At 35.9% G+C, this 20,171-nt stretch overlaps 1 protein-coding gene across 1 annotated transcript in view; it reads left to right on the top strand.

Annotated features, from left to right (window-relative positions):
* The window catches only part of LOC136041795 (general transcription factor 3C polypeptide 3-like), a gene marked incomplete at its 5' end in the record, with an annotated part of 171,234 nt that overhangs the window by 81,329 nt on the left and 69,734 nt on the right, over positions 1–20,171 (top strand). Inside the window, 3 exon segments of the mRNA XM_065726550.1 lie at positions 2,646–2,789; positions 7,227–7,407; positions 15,000–15,179. Of these exon segments, the coding sequence (XP_065582622.1) occupies positions 2,646–2,789; positions 7,227–7,407; positions 15,000–15,179 (505 nt within the window).

Here is a 20,171-nt window from a genome sequence, read left to right on the forward strand (position 1 = left end):
TATAAACATTGAACTTTTTGCTGGAAATAGACTAATCGCTTTTGAAGTAAAAGAAGTGGACTGTGAATGGCTGCAATTTATAGCTTTTCAACCTGACTTGTCAGTGGCCTATGATCATGAAATTCTGGACGATAACTGAGCAATAAACAGCACATTCAATGGAATGAAGAATCAACATATTCAAAATTGAAGTGCAATCTTATTTGATTTGACTAATCAGGATAGTAATAGGAACATATTCGAATATACATCTTCCCACGACTTAACCCCACCCTTTCTTTGATCCAAAAAGACTTCCATATGCACCTGACGCTACGTTAAACAATTCAACGCTCATAAGCAATATTCATAGTTTGGAAGACGATGTGTGCTTTGATTGGGGTGAACATGCTCAAAAATTTGTGCGTGAACTGTGGAAAAAGTCATAAGTGTCATGGTCCATTGTTGTTTTCAAATAACAAATGGCTGACTTAATTCTTCTGAGGTATTCAAGAGACTGATTACAATTGCTAGACAAAGAAGGGCATTCTCAACGGGTGAGTATGAACCTAATGAAACTGACGGTGATTAATTATAATCGAAACTTCGATGTGGATATGTCAGAGAAATATCAATGTTTAGAACAAAATATCACATAATACGGGTGTTCCATTAAATTTTGACGATATGGCTTCTCTATGGGAATACCAGAATAAACCTTCGTAAAGTTTAGCCAATGCCCCACTTCATTTAATGCACCCTTTGTGCGTATTAAACGAAAGGCTAGTCTAGCAAAATGAAATTTGCATTGAAAAATCCGAAACTTGGATTTATTCATACAAACTTGGATAAAGCCATCTATCGTGAATACATGTAGTCGAAATCACTGTAGAAGATGTAAGAATAATATTACTAGCGGAAGAACTAATCCAAAATGTTTAGTATGGCTCCCCAGTGACAAGAATTTACCAGTAAGTATAAAAGTGAAGTTGATTAATTCAAACCCATTCTGAAATGGCACTGTGATGGGCAATATTCTTGTGAAAAAAAGGAAGATGGTTTACAGGCCCAGGAAATAAAATCTCATAAACGAAAAATAAATGAATCCCAGAATTTTTTTTTAAAAAAAAGGTGTATCTGCAATATCTAAAGAATGGACTGGGGCGTCAAGTTGAACTTCTCGGAAAGTATTGAGGAAGTGAATTGGACTTCAAAGTTTAACTTGGAGGATGGAGGAACTGTCTTTATTATGTTTAGCTCAGAAAATTTACTAAATTTGTCATTCATCCCGAATTTTGACAGAAACTTCCCATTATGGGACCATGGAAGGAGAAAAAGAAGAAATTTACGAGTTTTTCTGTAAGGTTTGTCTTTTTATACTGTCCTCTGGATTATCGTCTTTCGTAATTCTCTTAATTCTCCATTGAAGACGCCCGGAAAAACAATCTAGATAGGTCAGGAGTATGAGAAAACTTGTTTAGAGCCATAATTTTGAAAAAAAAAACATTTTTTGTGTATTTGATGTTACATTTGTTATTGATTTAAAGAGTAAAAATCATTTTTCCAGGAATGGTCGTATTGCTTTTGGTATCTTTGAGCATGTGATATTACACAAGATGACAAATGACTCCGAAGTAAAAGCCGGGGAATAAGTGAAAGCGAGAATCACATTGATTTGCTAACGAAAATGTGGCAACATTTATTAATTGAATTATGCGATTAGAAAACAAATAAAAATTGCAATGGAATGAAGGAAGGTATTAGTTTTGTGTCGGTGAAGGATAAACAGGAAGGATGAATCGAATCCACGCCAGAATGTCTTTAATTAAGTTGAAATTTCTGATTTGCCAGCCTATGACTTTAAAGAATGACACAATAATTATGTACATCCATAATTTAGATATTTCAGAGGGCCTATACGATGGGACATGCCTGATTTTTTCAGAATTCATTAAATCCAAAAATATAATTACTGGGGAATAGCTGGAAAAGAAGTCCTTTTGTTATCTATGATGTCATGCAAAATTATGCAAGATAATGAATAATCGGAACAGCTAAAGCGAAAGTTATGGAAAAAATGTCTGAGGTAAAGATGAAGCAAAACGAATCTCAACGAGATTTGAGGTTAAAATTGATGTTTCAAATTGAAAATTGGAAAGATCTGCGGTTAAAACAAGCATCAAGACGAATTACAAATGAAAATGATGGACAACACAATCTGTAGTTAGAAGATAAGCGACATCGAATCGTAAATGAAGTAGCCCATGAGTTTACCCTAGCTTCGCTTCGTTTGCTACTATTGATAGCTTGCCCTTTCGGGTATCGCCTGTTTTGGACTCGGGCCTTTAGCCCCTGTAAATAAAAACCAGACCTACGGCCGCTTGCTTCCCTTTTCAACTCGGGCTTTCGACCTTCGCCTTCTTGTTATCATGTACTCATTTTTCTTTTTTTCTTTTTTAGTTCTTTGTTGTGTTTTTTTTTTATCCTTTCTCGTAGTTTCAAAATTATTCCAAAATATGATAACACCTTTACTAATAAAACGGACGCTTATTCATAAAGTCCCGTAGTTTCTTGTTTTTTTTTTAATCATCTGTGCCTCATTTTTCTCTTCAAAGATAATATGTTTGCGCTGCCTTGAGTTGTTAATCAACCCTTGAACTTTATAGCGATTGGAGAAGATATTAATCGAAAAAAAAGAACACTTTTCAGAAGAGCTTGTTGAAGTTGCTGTTACTTATAAGAAAATGGGACACTTCTCTCGAGCAATATCGATGCTGAATGAAGCTATAGCAATCGAAGAAGAAAACACGGTGAGGCTTTGTATTATTGCGCTGAAAGTTACATGTTAAGTGCTAAAATAATTACCAATTTTGAAAATACCTTTGAACCGACAATAAATCAGCTGAAAGTATCGATCGAAATAAAATATTTGAGAAAAAATTTTCTTGCAAAACTCAGTAGAAATATTCGATTTTGCTTAGATATGAATCTTGAAATAATAGTGTTTCGGAGCTAGAAAATTTATTACACGCATTACCTTCTCACCGAAAACTTGTCAAAATGCTTTATAGATGGTGGTCAGTTATTGATAGGTCTTGTAAAAATCTTACATCTTTGCAAGTGCTTCATGGAAGTCAGTTTGTGAAAGTATGATGCTGCTGAAACTGTAGACGGGGAGATTTTCTAAATCTGATTTAATGAGAAATAGCCTTTAAATGTAATTTTGGCTTTTGCCAGCGATCTCTTTTAACAAAATCCTGAAAAAATAGCCGGCTTCATTTATATCTATCTTTGGAACTTAGACCTGAGGCAATGTATGATGCAATAATGCTGTAAATTAAGAAAACAGGTTAATACGGTATTAATTGAAAAAATAGAGGGACTAAAAATTTTCCGCATTTCTGTATTAATTTTACTTTTGACTAAATCATTTATTTTCGTTGTTTATTTCGGTTTTCTTCTACAATTCACTATCTTTAAAATTTCCTCGGTGTGTTATCTACTTTATTGTTTGTATGATGGAATTACTGCGTGGTCTTTGTCATTATTTGCGTCTAGCCCCTGGGAGCATTTCCCAATGAATATCTTTTATTCCCTTAACTTAGGCAAAACATACTGGTACTTGAAATCTCATAGAACGAAAAATATTATTGTCAAATCCCTAAAGTATATATTACATCTAAATGCAAGGAAGGATGCGCAATTCATGCATACATTACAATTAAGAACAAAATCATATTGTTAAAGAGAAAATAAAAAACACAAGGCATCTTTTCTTCAGATTTAAAAATGCTCGAAAGACTCTTCTTGGAAAATTTTCGTGCAGAGTACTCCAGGAAAAATGTATTCGAATAATTTTAAATGGTCTAAAAGGTGCTTAAATATTCATTTAAATGCTTTTACGATACCGGTATTGACTTGAACGATCAGCCCTTTAATGAAGCAGATTATCCTGTCCAATGAAGAAACATTGAGTTGGTAATTTTAAATCATCATGGTTTCAGAGGTATTCTCAACCTAGTAAGTAACAAACCACGGCTTATAGAAAAGAAACATTTAAAAATACTGGCTAGTGAGAAAAAATTGCCATTCGTAGGTGATTCAGCAATGGTAACTATTATCTCCATTAGTCTTAATGGTGTTTTAACTTAATGCTCTATGCTGTTCCTCAGACATATTGCTGGTAAACCCTTTTGATAGTCTATAAGCTGATAGTGTGTTTTAACTTAATTCAACACCACCTTAAACATTCCCTGAAAACTTCACCTTAGTATGCATGGCTTCAGTAGTAGTAGTAGCATTAGTAGGAGTATACCCATAACACCTTTTTTTGACATCCCCCTTAACACACGCTGAAAGTTTCAACCAAATACCATAAATGGTTCCTTTTGACAATCTGCATCGGCATAGTGTTTTTTGATTTCGTTCAACATCCTCTCAATATTCCTTGAAATTTTCACCTTGATATCCTTAGCTTTAATTGTAGTAGTAATAATAGTAGCAGTAGTAATAATAATAGTAGTAGTAGCAGTACTAGCAGAAGTAATATTAGTAACATGGAAATATACTCAACATCCCCCCAACAAGCACTGTAAGTTTCAACTTCATTTTCCAAGTCGTTTCTAATATATCTCTGACACGTCCATTTGACACCATGCATGCAAACAATGTGTTTTGATTTAGTTCAACTTCCGTCTCAATATTCTCTGAGATTTTCACCATTATACCCTAAGCCTTAATGGTAGTAGCAGTCATAGTAGTAGTAGCAATAGTAGCAGTAGGAGTATTAGTAGTAGTTGCAGTATTAGGAGTAACAGTAGTAGGACTGTTAGCAGTAGTATTATGAATCTATTACCTTTTCAATTGGACAATTGAACATCAATTCAACTTCCCTCTCATTATGCCCCGGAAGTTTCAACTTAATACGCTAAGCTGTTCCTAAGATTTTGCTGACATGCCCTTTTTACAACCTCTACGTACATGATGTGTTTATTTTAGTTCAACGCATCCTGAAATTTTCACCTTAATACCTTTAGCCTTAGTAGTATACACAAAGAAGTAGTAGTTGTAGTAGCAGTAGCAGTAGTGGTAGTTGTAGCTGTAGCAGTAGCGTATATATTGGCTTTTTGGCAAATGATAATCCTCCTCACCATTCCCTGATAGTCCAAAGTGTGCTCCCTAAGTTATTCATGAGTAACGCCCTTTTTACAACCTGCATGCACGGAGTGGAGTTTGATTTAACTTTCCCCTTGATACTCCCTAAAATTTTCATCCTCATACCTTAGTCTTAGTAGTAGTTGGAGTCATTATAGTTGTTGTGTTAGCAGTAGTGGTAACAGTTGAATCAGTAGTAGGATGGAATATTGCCTATTACCAGTTGAATATCCCCCTGATCATCGCCCTGGGGGGAGGGGGTCTATCATTCCCTGAGACGTTGCTATTGGACCTTTCAACGATGCTGAGCAAGATGGCTATCTCAAAATTTTGATCGGATAACTTTGGCGTTGCGTGGAAAAGAGGCTGGTAGCTCTCCAATCACTTTTTATTCTTAAGAAAGGCACTAGAACTTTTAATTTTCAATTGAATGAGCCCCCTTCGAAGTGTCTACGATATTTCTTCTCATACAAAATGCCTTGGTGAAAAAGATATATTTATCTTGGTGAAAAAATATCTTTATTTATGCAGCGCTATTGCGCTGCCTGTGATCTCGTAGAGTTAAACTACAAAAAGTATAAGCTATATGTATATCATGTCTGTAATCTTGTCCTATTAAACTAATAATAGTTCTATATGTATATCTATAAATTTTTCCTTGAAAAGGGCGCTACAATTTTTTCTAAAAATCCCCTTACTACCATTTTTTCGGAATAAAAAAAAAAAAAAAACCGATCCAGATCATAACTGTCGAAAATTCGTTTAGGGCCATAATTTTAGAAATGACATCACATATACATGAAATAGTTATAATAAATTTTGCTGTTGATGAGTGTCTGTGCTAAATATTTTAAAAGGCACATAACAATTTAATATGCAAAAAAATTTGCTGAAAAAAAATAAAATGACAATAAGACCTTCTCGTGGAAGAGACTAAAAAAAGGCTGTCATTCTTTCTACCAATTGAAGCTTTGTCCCCTGGTACTATCTATAACACGTCTCTAATATCCATGTATATACATGGAGTTGGAAGATGAGGGCCCCCTAAGATCCTTCTGGAATCTTAGAAAAATACCCCGAGACCTCGAAATAGCGGCAATGGATCGAACGAAAAGTATACAATTGGAATCGCCATTGTCGAAAAACCTATTCAGAAAACATATAGCCACCGTGCGTGAAAGACAAGGAAAACCACTTTTTTGCATGAGTGGCACTGATGTGTCCATTGTTTTCTCCGCTGCTAGCGGGGCAGTGGAAAATCGTAGAGAGCTGTCTAAGAGCTCATTTGAAAGGAAATTGCTATATCTAAGTGTCTTTGTAAATACCAAAACATATTGTTGAAAAATAAAATCCATTTTTAGAAAAAACGCCATCTTCATATGCAAGCTGTTGAATGACGTCGTAATCGTAGGTTCCATCAATGACGCTATTGTAAAATTATGTAATAACGTCATTTTGCAATTACGGCATGGACCAATGTAAAAAGGTGACGGGTCAAATCGCCATAAAAGTTAGTTGGTAATTAGTATTTCTAATTAAGATATGGGTTCAAGAATAAGGCATTGAACCAAGTCTCCTTAACAATTTCTCTGAGTGGCAGATATGACAGTAAAAGTATCTTGTTATTGCAGTTTAGGACCTCGTCCTGGCCGAGTGGATTGGTGAGCTGGATTCGGGATCGTTTGTCTGAGAGGGCGAGGGTTCGAGTCCTAATGTGCCCAATTATTTAGTTTGGGACGAGGGTCAGTGGCGTGACTCTGTAAGCTCAGCCAGAGTCGACCCAGCTCTAAATGGGGGGACCTAGAGAAATCTGAGGAAGGTGAACAGGAAGGGTTTGCGAAAGCACAGGATGGTTTGCCCCCAATCTCCCATTGCACTTCCTGGCTGAAGGGCCAAGAAACGGAGATCAGCACCCTGTAAAGTCTAATGCCGTACTCTTTACCTTACCTTTACCTTTGCCTCAAAGTCTGTGCTAAAAGTGCTCTTTCACAGCTGGATTGTGTGTGGATTTGTTTCTTTTCTCTTCTTTTTTTCTTTGTTATTCCTTCTAACGTATTAATTTACTTTTAAAATGTCATTTTCTCTTATTGTAGGTTAAAAATTGGAAGCTTTTAGCCGAATGCTATGAAGGAAAAGAAAGTATAGAGGAAGCCATTGAAACTTATCAAATTGTTATACAAAAGGATGTTGGAAACATGGGAAATAGGCTTGCATTTGCCACGTTTCTAGAAAAAATTGGATACATTAAAGAAGCGATATCTATTATTACTCCTGGTAATCAGTAAATGACTTTTGATAATTTAGTGCCGTGCACAAAACCAAAATTGCAGTTTATTTACAAAATTTGCAATTTGTTAAGGTTTATATACTGTTTTGTTATTTTTAGGTTCTAGGATTCTCGAAAAAGTTTTCGCTGCCGAAAGAAAAAGAACTAGAAACAAACAAAAATTAGATTTTATATTAGTTTCTTTTTTTTATGGCACATGGTATCTACCAAGTGACATATAGCAATCGCTAATTCTGTCGGTCGGTCTGTCTGTCTGTCCCAGTTTTGCTACTTTAGGCACTTCCAGGTAAGCTAGGACGGCGAAATTTGGCAGGCGTATCAGGGAAAAGACCAGATTAAATTAAAAATTTTTGTTTTCCAGATTCGACCATCTGGGGGGGGGAGTGGGGGGACGGTGAAATCGAAAAAAATTAGAAAAAATGAGGTATTTTTAACTTACGAAAATCGGATCTTCATGAAATTTGATGTTCGGAAAAATATCGTGTCTGACAGCTCTTATTTTAAATCTCTACCGGATCCGGTGACACTAGGGTGAGTTGGGGGGGGGGCCTGGAATCTTGGAAAACGCTTAGAGTGGAGGGATCAGGACAAAACTTGGTGGGAAAAATAAGCACAAGTCCTAGATACATTATTGACATAACCGGAACGGATCCGCTCTCTTTGGGGGAGTTGGGGGGGGGGGGGATAGTTAATTCTGAAAAATAGACAAATTGAGTAATTTTTAACTTACGAAGGGGTGATCGGATCTTAATGAAATTTGATGTTTGGAAGAATATCATGTCTCAGAGCTCTTATTTGAAATCCTGACCGGATACGGTGACATTGGGGGGAGTTGGGAGGGGACCTAAAATCTTGGAAAACGCTGAGATTGGAGGGATTGGGATGAAACTTGTTGGGCAAAATAATCACTAGTCCTAGATACGTGATTGATATAACCGAAACGGATCCACTCTCTTTGGGGGGGGGGAAGGGTTAATTCTGAAAAATTAGAAGAATGAGGTATTTTTCACTTACGAAGGAGTTATCGGATCTTAATGAAATTTGATGTTTGGAAGGATATCGTCTCTGAACTCTTATTTCAAATCCTGAGTGATATTGGGGGAGTTGGGGAGGGACCTAAAATCTTGGGAAACGCTAAGAGTGGAGGGATAGGGATGAAACTTGGTAAGAAAAATAATCACAAGTCCTAGATACATGATTGACATAACCGGAACGGGTCCGCTCTCTTTGGGGGAGTTGGGGGGGTGGGTTAATTCTGAAAAATTAGGAAAATTACGTATTTTTTACTTACGAAGGAGTGATCGGATCTTAATGAAATTTGATGTTTGGAAGGATATTGTATCTCAGTGCTCATATTTTAAATCCCGACCGGATCCGGTGACATTGGGGAAGTTGGGGTGGGGAATCTAAGATCTTGGAAAACACCTAGAGTGGAGGATAAGGATGAAACTTGGTGGTAAAAATAATCACAAGTCCTAGATACGTTATTGACATAGCCGAGACGGATCCGCTCTCTATGGGGGAGCTGAGGGGGAGGGTTAATTCTGAAAAATTAGAAAAAATGAGGTATTTTTAACTTACGAAGGATTGATCGGATCTTAATGAAATTTGATGTTTGGAAGGATATTATGTCTCAGAGCTCTTATTTGAAATCCCGACCGGATCCGGTGACATTGGAGGGAGTTGGTGGGGCCTAAAATATTAGAAAACGCTTAGAGTGGAGGGATCGGGAGGAAACTTGGTGTAAAAAATAATCTCAAGTCCTAGATACGTGATTGACATAACTGGATCGGATCCGCTCTCTTTGAGGGAGTCGGGGGGGGGGGGAGAGGATTAATTCTGAAAAATTAGAAAAAATGATGTATTTTAAACTTACGAAGGATTGATCGGATTTTGATGAAATTTGATGTTTGGAAGGGTTTCGTGTCTCAGAGCTCTTAGTTTAAATCCCGGCCAGATCCGGTGACATTGGGGGGGGGGGGGTACTGGAAATCTTGGAAAACGCTTAAAGCGGAGAGATCAGGATGAAACTTTGTGGGAAGAATAAACACAAGTCCAATATACGTGACTGACATAACAGGACCGGATCCGCTCTCTTTGGTGGAGCTGGGGGGGGGGGGAGATAATTCGGAAAAATTAGAAAAAATGAGGTAATTGTTACTTACGAACGGGTGATCAGATCTTAATGAAATTTGATATATAGAAGGATCATGTGCTTTAGAACTCTCATTTTAACTCCCGACCAGATCTATTGACATTGGGGGGGAGTTGGAGGGGGAAATCGGAATTCTTGGATGGTAAATCCAATCGAATTGTAAACCCGGATCGGAATTGTAAAAAATCTTAATGAAACTTGATATATAGAAGAATCTTATGTCCCAGATGCTCCATTTTCAATTCGAATCGGATCCAAGGACATCAGAAATCTTGGAAACCGGAAATCTCGAAAAACGCTTAGAGTGGAGAAATCGGAATGAAACTTGATGGGAAGAATAAGCAAAAGTTATAGATACGACATTCACATAATTGGAACGTATCCATTCTCTTTGGGAGAGCTGGGGTTTGTTAATTTGGAAAAATTAGAAAAATTGAGATATTTTTAACTTAAGAACGGGCTACAGGATCTTAATGAAATTTGATATTTTGAAGGAACTCGTGTCTCAGAGCTCTTATTTCAAATCTCGACCAGATTTGTTGACACTGGGGGGAGTTGGGGAGGGGGAATCCGATATCTTGGAAAACGCTTATAAATGTCGTAGATACGTGATTGACATAACCGGACTTGATCTGATTTCTCTGGGGGAGTTAGGGGGTGGGGTTCATTGCTTTGGCGAGTTTGGTACTTTTGGACGTGCTAAAAGTTGAAAATTAGTAGGAGCGTCAGGGAGCTGTAAAAATTGACTTGATAAAGTCGTTTTCCCGATTCGACCATCAGGGGGGCTGAAGGGAGAGGAAAAATTAGAAAAATTGAGGTATTTTTGACTTACGATTCGGTGATCGGATCTTAATGAATTTTTATATTTAGAAGGACCTCGTGACTCAGAGCTCGTATTTTAAATCCTGACCGGCATTAAACCTCTGATTTTTCTTTTAAAGCAATCTATTGATTCTTAGAATTTTGCTAGAGCTCACACCACATGAGCTCTTGGCTCTTGGCTATTCCGACCTTGTCACAAATGCTATATGAGCTCTTAGCTCTTGTTATTTGGTGTTTTTGTTTTTTCTCATATTTTTATGTACTTTTTTTTCTGTGCTCAAAGGCCTCCAGATGCGTACCTGAGGTGTTCAGACTTTTATTATTATTTTTACTTTGGTTTTATCTTATGGTTTTGCAAAGTTTAGTGCCTAATTTTTATTAAAAATTAGTTAGACAACAACTGTCTTATTGTCTAATTAAAAATTTAAACATTTAAATATTTATTTTCATTTTAATTGTAAATATAAAGGTAGTGTGGTCTAAAAACTATTGATAGACAAAATTACCATCCAACTTATGAATTGCACCAGGAACGGTGACTACTATAGACTATATGAGGCTAGAAAGAAATAAAATAAAATTATTGTTTTAAAATGAAAGTAAAGAGCAACATAATAATAATTCTGTATATGGAAGCGGGATGCACCTTCATTACATTCCCCCCCCCCTCCGCTCTTTTCTAAAGTTCTTTAAAAATTCTAAATTCACATTCGATGGCGTTTGGATTTGAGAGGTCAATCTTAAAGAAATGGTACAAAAAGCTCGACTTTTGCGAAAAGAGCTGAGGGTTAAGGAGGGGGAAGCCGCCCTCATCATAGAACAGTTTTTGTTCGTTCTAAGTTTTAATGTCGCTTTTTTCTTTCACTTGTATAATTACTTTACTTTTATTAATTCGCTTTACTTTCACCATCCTTCACTTGAACTTTTTTTTTCTTACTTTCTGTTCGTTTTTAACATCATACCTAGGGTTGGCTTAAATTTGAAGAAGAGTGGAACCTCCTGCTCACAAGTTTATCCAAACAAAAGTAAGGAGCAACCTTAAAACTTAAAGCGAACAGAAATTATTCCGTATACGAAAGGGCTGCCCCCTCCTCAACACATTGCTCTTTACGCTAAAGTTTGACTCTGTCTTTACTATACTTTTGAAAGAAATAAAAAAAATTAGCGTAAAGTGCGAGGTGTTGAGGAGGGGGCAACCCCTGTCATATACGAAATAATTTATATTTGTTTTATGTTTTAATGTCGCTCCTTACTTTCTGTTGAAAAAACTTTTTTTTATCTAATTTCTGATTGCTTTTCAAATAATACCGGGAAATCTATGAGACACAAAATAGTGCATACGATTTCTGAAGGCCATGTGGCATTAAATTCTTATTTTTTAAATACGTCTATTGGGATCGCTACAGGGATGACGTAATTTCACTTTTAAATGATGGGGAAATTGAGTTCGGGGTTTCTTAGGTCATCTTAATAGTTATGATAGAAATTTGCAGTTTACCCTAGAAATTGAAGCTGATAATAAAGTACCGTTTTTTGACGTGTTAATTTTTCGTAATACTAATAAACTGAATTTTACTATCTATAGAAAATCAACGCAAAACAATAGACATCTTCATTTTAATTCAAATCACCTCCCCCCTAAGTCAAAAGAGCAGTTGAGACTTCTCTCATTGATCGCACCCAGAACATTTGCTCCGATTAGTATATAAATGCAGAAATAAATTTTATCAGAGATAAAATGTATTTTATCAGTAAACTGTGCAGACTTACTCGTATTACTCGGTTGGAGTAATAAACAGGTTTGTACCGTCAAGGGATTCAAAGATACAATAACTCTTCCAAGTGTTTTCTTGGATCTGATTCTGCCTGCTGTCAAGCAAATTTTAAACTGCTCATTGAAGTACTTTGTGTCACTTGCCAAATTACTACTGTATTTTGGTGTTGTTTGAGGAACGGGTTTAATGCTTTTAAAGTGGAATTATGATAGATCAGTGATTCTCATAGGGGTCCAGGTGGACCCCCAGGGGTGCACGGGAAGCTTGACGGAGGTTTAGGTTGGTTTGCCGAAAAAATGGGAGGCTTTCAATTAGTAAAAGGGTCCACAAAATTTTATCTGGTTTTTATAGTGAATAACTAAAATATTGGCTTGTCTTCACCTATTTATATAGCCAGACACTATTTTAAGAAGCTCAGTGATTGTTACTTGTATAAAGTTGCATATTTTATATTCACTACAACATGTATGCAAGCACTGCCGCTGCCGTCAACGCCTTCTGCAACGCTTGTTTAGATGTGAAAAGGGACGAAGTACGACTTGTGGTGAATGTGCTTGCGATCTTGCATGACCTTGTTTGATTCTTCACCAAAATAAATAAGAATGCGAAGGATAAGCGTTTTTCATTTTTTTTTCTAAATTATGAAAAGAAAAGTAAAGTGAATCAGTTTTTGTGTTTGTCAGTGTTGGAAAAAGTAAGAAATCACTTGCCTGTATGCTATAACTTCATATTTATAATTTATTATTTAACGATTTATTTTACACATAAAAACAAAAAAATGAAATCAGCTCAGTCCTTTTCATAAAATTCTATTATTGATCTTAGCGATTTATTGCTTTTAATATAAGGAATCACTTTACTGTTGGTTTGTTTGTTCATTTCATTGCTATAATTTATTTATTAAATTTCATTGCTCCTTTTCTGTTCAAAAATAGCCATATCCTCTTAAGTAAGACCCCCATAAATTTACTAAAACAATGTTTTCTCAATGTATAGGTTGGTAATTTATGCCATCGATGCTCAGAATTTCAAAAGAATTCTTTTGAATAACAACACTGTATAAACACGTATTGAGGAAATGAGCTCTGACATTGAAAATTAATTTTGTAATTATCTGCATGCAACTCATTTTTCTATTCAAGTGTAAGAGCCAACCTCACCCGGTAATGAAGTATTATTAACATATGTTTGATCTGTTATGGACCAAGAAATTCATGAAGAGTTACTAAAAATCGATTCCATTCACAAACGTTATTTCGGTGGCAACCGATGGAGCTCCTGCCATGGTCGGGCAATATCGTGGGTTAATAAGCCATCTTAAAGAAATTATACCAGAGATAACTGCAATTCACTGTGGCATTCACCTACAACATCTAGTAGTGAAAAATGTGAGTGAGAAATTGCACCAATCACTTCAATTTGTGATTGATGCAGTTAACAAAATAAGAAGCAATGCATTGAATATGCGTTTATTTGTACAATTGTGCGGTGAAAATGATGAAGAATATCAACGATTGCTCTTACATACTGAAGTACGCTGGTTATCGAAGATGCATTTTTAACAAGATTTTACTCAATTTTTGAATTAATATTAGAGTTTCTGAAAGATAAAGATCTAGATTTAAGATAAAACCTGACCAAATCGAAAGCAGACATCGCGTATTTGACAGATTTATCCAAACAATTTAATGACATTAACTCACAATTACAAGGGGACAGTCTCAATTAAATAAAAGTAAAGGGCGTAATTTCAGCTTTTCTTGGAAATTTGATAAATATGAAGCAAAATATTATTCAGCGCGAATTTTCCCCTTTTTTAAACTTATCACTGGTAGAATACCTTGATGAAGATATTCAGACACACGTTCAACATTTAATTGCCCTGCATAATGGCTTCAAAATCAGACTTGAAGATATTCTGACGATGGAAATACTACCATGGATCATAAATCCGTTTGATGAAACGGAATTGGACAATATTATATTACAAGAAGAACCATTCGAGCTTAACAATAATGAGGAACTGGAGGTGAAATTTGAAAAAGGGTATCAAACATTTTGGTTGCAGGCAGAAATACCCGAAAAATATCCAGGACTGTGGGTAATCGCGAAAAAGCTTTTGATAGCGTTTCCCTCGTCATATCTTGTCGAAAAGAGTTTTAGTGTCGTTACAAATCTTTTTACGGAAAAATGGAGCAGATTGAATATCACAGAATGGGGAGATCTGCGGTTATTCCAAGCCAAATTGAACCCTAATATTGGTAATTTGCTGTAAATTCATCAAGTTCATCCTTCCCATTAACATATGACAGTGTAAAAATTACATGTTTGAATAAATACAACACAAGAAAGTATACTTTTTTTATTCCGATTATTTCTAAATAAAGTAAGTGAGAATTTATTGGTTCCTTGTGCTGTGAGTAGATGTCAAAAAAATTAAGTTGAATGGAGACAATTTTTTTTATTGGCCAGTCTTACATTTTGCCAACCACTCACTGCACAATCAGTTTATTAATCAACTAAACAATTCTCATGAAAACTGTTAATTCGTGGTTGGAACTCAGCCTCAAAGCGATTTCCATAGGTAGATCTGATCTTCACATTTTTGTCGAGTTTTGGAAATATGGTCGAAATAAAGCTGAAGAAGGTCCGCCGGAACCAGTAAAATTTTTAAAGTGGTCTATGAAAAAAAAAAGTTTAGGAACCTCTGTGATAGATGAAACTGATGGATTGTCATACTGAGAGCTTTTCTTCCTAAAAACTGATTCTGTTACCGTTTTACCAAGTGGTCTTATATGATTTTCTTTTAAGCTGTTATTAATTACAGATCCGAATACTGGTAAAATAGATACAAACGTCCAGTATGAATTGTGCTTACTATGTGAAAGGCATATGAAACTACCATCTGCTGACTGCAAAGGTGAATACTTGGAAGAATTTATTAAGGCTGTTCAGACACTGTTTAAAAGACATTGCTATCAGTTCAAGTCACGGACGGAATTTGAAGGTATTTGATGCATATTATTTCTTATTGCTCTTTTAGAGCATTCATCTTTGAGTGAATCGTTAGGGTCAATAGTGTCTTTTCTTATCTTTTGTAGAAAGAATTTGAAGTGGTATGATCTTTGAGACTATAAGGGAGACCCCCTGTGCCCGGTGTCAGTTTCCTAATTTTGCACTGAGATAAGCTGTTCTATTAAACATGCAAAGCGTTCTTTTCAATCTCATTATGGGACAATAGAAATTACATTAGCTGCTTTTAGAATTACTGAAAAACTTCAAAGCATTTCTTGTTTTTTTGTTTTTTTTTTATGCTGAATTTTCAAGTGTGGCCAGCTTTGCATTGCGGCCCAAAGATAAAAGGACGTTAAATGTAAAATTTGTCAAGATATTCGTATTCATTTTCCGTTGAAAAACCAAAGGAGCTATATCATTGAATATGTTTATTTTAATTTAACCACAATGGGCTGATTGAAAGAGTACGCGAATGAAAATAAGACTAATGAGCACAATCTATCTAGTCACGTAATTCGGCAGTATCGTTGAGGCTGTATGTGCCAACACTGCCGAAAGTGCGTTAGCATTGAAGAATGAGGGAGATAAGAACTTTGTAATATAAATACATATTTTAACTTTGCAGTTTTGTGTAGCCTAATATTTTAAATTGTTTTTTAAGCTAGTTTTTTATTAATTTTTCAAGACTTATGTTTCAGATACTACAGATGTGGTGACACCATTGGCCCATCAAAGTTTCTAACTGTCTATTTGTTTCCAGTAATTTCTTACCATGTAGATACAGTATTATTGCACGACTGTCAACTATTGGATTCAGAGAGCTCAATAATCTTCTTTTTTTTAAGAAATATTTTCAAAGCACTGGAAATACCCTAATATAGTTGCTGCTATACAGTCGGGAGCTTAATCTGAATTTGTATACTAGCCAAGATGATAGGACAGTTCCTGTTGTCTTTTGAAAGTAACTTCTTTCCTTCCGGTAGAACTGTGCACCAAAATTTTTTTTCGCTATTTAACTCTTTGACACAGCTTTTACCAGAAAGTATGAGACTTCTCTTAGAAAGCCCAATCACGGTTCTGTAATTGTCTCAAAAACTGATGCTAGAAAGTAAGAGATTCAATTAAGTCAGTTAGTTTTGTTTAACACCCTTTGATGAATATAAGATTTCAAGAATTATCAAGATCTGAAAGCTGCTTTTAGATAAATCAAACAGTTCGTGGTAACGAACTTTAAGTAAGGAGCGACCCGGCTCAATAGTAACTGAAACTCTAAAAACGGAATTTTGATATCAATAGATATATCAAAAGAATCAGCTTATTATGTTGATTTCAAATATATAAGTTTCATTAAGTTTGGTCCTACCCATTAAAGGCTAAAAACCTTAGAAAATTTGTCGTATTTTTGAAAAAAAGGGGGAACCCTCCCCCTAAAAGTCGCACAATGTTAATGAAGATTGCACCATCAGATTTAGCGTATCAGAAAACCCTACTGTAGAGGTTTCAAGCTCCTATCTTCAGAAATGTAGAATTTTGTATTTTTTAACAGAAGAAAGGTCATGGATGCGTATCTTTTTTTTTCAGGGGTGATCGTATTGACCCAATGCTCCTAGAATATCGTGAAAGGGCTCATTTGACTGGAACTTAAAAGTTCTAGTGCCCTTTTTAAGTGACCAAAAATATTCGAGAGCAACTAGGCTCCCTCCTCGGACCCTTTTTTTCTCAAACTCTTCCGATCAGAATTTTGAGATACCCATTTTATTCATCATTATTGAAAGGCCCAATTGTCAAGAGAATTTTTCTGTAGGGAGGGGGATTTTTCCGCAGTTTAAAAAACGATCAGAAATTAAACGAAAAAACAAGTTTTTCAACTGAAAGTAAGGAGCAACATTAAAACTTAAAACGAACAGAAATTATTACGTATTTGAAGGAGGATACCCCCTCCTCAACATCTCTCTTTAAGGTATAGTTTGAGTTTTGTCCAAATTCTTTTATAGCGACTCATGAAACACAAGGATCGTTTAATTAGAAAAGTAATATGTTTTTTTATGGCACTTGGTATCTAAAGAGTGACATATAGCGATCGCAAATCTGTCGGTCGGTCAGTCTGTCTGTCCCGGTTTTGCTAGTTTAGGCACTTTAATAAAAGTAAAAGGTGTAATTTCAGCTTTTCTTGGAAAATTGATAAATATAAAGCAAAATATTAGTCAGCGCGAATTTTCCCCCTTTTTAAACTTATCACTGGTAGAACACCTTGATGAAGATATTCAGACACACGTTCAAGACACACGTTCTCAGGCGTATGAGGAACCAGGCGAGATTAAATTAGAAATTGTTGTTTCCCCAATTCGACCATCTGGGGAGGGGGAATGATATTTATCAAGAATGATAAATATCATTCCTTCTAAAAAATTAGAAAGAATGAGGTATTTGTTACTTACGAACGGGTTATCAGATCTTAATAAAATTTGATAATTAGAGGGATCTTGTGCTTTAGAGCTCTCATTTTAAATCCCAACCGGATCTGGTGACATTGGGGGGAGTTGGAGGTGGAAACCGGAATTCTTGGAAAACGTGAAAATTGAGGTATCTTCATCTTACGAATGGGTGATCGGATCTTAATTAAACTTGAAATATAGAAGGACCTTATGTCTGAGATGCTCCTTTTTCAATTCGAATCGGATCCGGGGACATAGGGGCTAGAGGGGGGAAACAGAATTCTTGGAAACCGGAAATTTTGGAAAACTCTTAGAGTAGAGAGATCGGGATGAAACTTGGTGGGAAGAATAAGCACAAGTTATAGATACGAGATTGACATAATTGTAACGGATCCGTTCTCTTTGGGGGAGCTGGGGGGTGTTTTGGAAAAATTATTTTATTTATTTGGAGAAAAATTTGGAAAAATTAGAAAAATTGAGGTATTTTTAACTTAAGAACGGGTGACCGGATCTTAATAAAATTTGATATTTAGTAGGAACTCATGTCTCAGAGCTCTTATTTCAAATCCCGACCAGATCTGTTGACATTAGGGGGAGTTGGAGGGAAACCGAAAATCTTGGAAAACGCTTAGAGTGGAGAAATCGGGATGAAACTTGGTGGGTAGAATAAGCAAATGTCGTAGTTACGTGATTGGTGTAACCGTACTGGATCCGCTCTCTTTGCGGGAGTTAGGGGGTGGGGTTCAGTGCTTTGGCGAGTTTGGTACTTCTGGACGTGCTAAGACGATGAAAATTGGTAGGCGTGTCAGGGACCTGCAAAAATTGACTTGATAAAGTCGTTTTCCCCGATTCGACCTTCTGGGGGGCTGAAGGGCGAGGAAAAATTAGAAAAAATGAGGTATTTATAACTTGTGAGTGGGTTATCAGATCTTAATGAATCTTGATATTTAGAGGGACTTCGTGACTCAGAGCTCTTATTTTAAATCCCGACCGGCATTAAGCCTCTGATTTTCCTTTTAGATCAATCTATTGATTCTTAGAATTTTGCTAGAGCTCATACCATGTGAGCTCTTGGCTCTTGGTGGCCTCGTCACAAGTGCCACGTGAGCTCTTAGCTCGTGTTAAAAGTACCAAAAGCTTTAGCGTAAAGATCGGAGTGGTGAGGAGGGGGTATCCCCCTTTATATACATAATAATTTCTGTTCATTTTAAGTTTTAATGTCGCTCCTCACTTTCAGTCCAGTTGAAAAAACTTGCTTTTACTATTAAATAAGAGAAAAAGGATTATTATGAATGTTGACTCTCGTGCCTTCAATCAATCAATCAATATTTATTAATTCAAATTAAAATATACAGAAACAATATTAAACTGTAAACTGCCTTAAACTGTAGGAATATACAGTGTGTTTGTTGTTCAAATTTCTCACCAATGTATTTATAATGATGCATGTAGTAATTAAAAACCTGACTTTGCAAACTAGTTTAAAATTTACTTGAGATTGTAACTTGGATCTGTTCTCAAATAAAAGTTTGTCAGTGTTAAATTCAGGGGCACAAATCAGGGGGCTGGGGTAGGTACAATTGCCTCACCTCCCCCACCCTCTGATTTGAAAAATACCTTCGTATTTCTATTTCATATCTATTTTCTATTTTTACTATGTGCTATACTAAAGCAGCGAGACTGGGTAACAGGTTATTTTGTTTTTCACCCCTGTGCTTCGTTTTTTCACAGCTATTAAATAGCACAATACTCCTAAAAATCTTAAAAATTGTGTCAGATTGAAAAACAAAGTACGGCATTAGAACTGCCTTGTCAGAAAACCGTATAAAGGAACTTAGAGTCTCTTGGCTTTCTATCAACAAGGAACATCCATTGGCTTGAAAATTAAGAAAAGTGGCTGAAACCACGATATTCTGCATCGAAAGTATTTTTTTCCGCTAGCTCCTTCTCCGCAGCTAGCGGGACAACATCATACAGAGCTGTTTAATGGCTCATTTTAAAGGAAATTGCTATAGAGCCTTCTGTAATTGACAAAAAATAGATATTAGAAATAAATTTAATTTCTGTTGCAGCAGTAGCTGCAGCCTAGTAAATCGTGGTTGCCGCAGTAGTTGCTAATTAAGGGAATTAAGATCTACAGTTATCTCTGTTTGAGGTATTTTTGCTCAATGTTGCACTCTTTTTTTTATCTTTCATTAAAAAAAAATCGAAAAAATTTCTTATCCCCCCTACATTTTCGTGAATCAGCGCCACTGATTAAGTTTATCAGTCTTTTGCATTTTTATTGGGCGACATTCGGTTATACGTTGGAATAGAAGCATTTGTCTGTGCTTGACAAAACCCATAGAAATGAATTCTGGTCACTGGTGAAAGTGGGTGGTTTTTCTGTTAATCTTGATACTCGCTGACTTATTTTTTTTTTATTTTTATTTTAAAAGAATCTCAGTATCTGAGTTTGCCAATACAGCAAACGCTCTAAATTGGGCGGGACTCTGAATCACTTTTGTAACAAAGGCTAAAATACAAAAGAAATGTCTTAGTAAAAGCCC

The sequence above is a fragment of the Artemia franciscana genome, unplaced genomic scaffold, assembly GCF_032884065.1.
Source record: "Artemia franciscana unplaced genomic scaffold, ASM3288406v1 PGA_scaffold_38, whole genome shotgun sequence".
NCBI lineage: Eukaryota > Metazoa > Arthropoda > Branchiopoda > Anostraca > Artemiidae > Artemia > Artemia franciscana.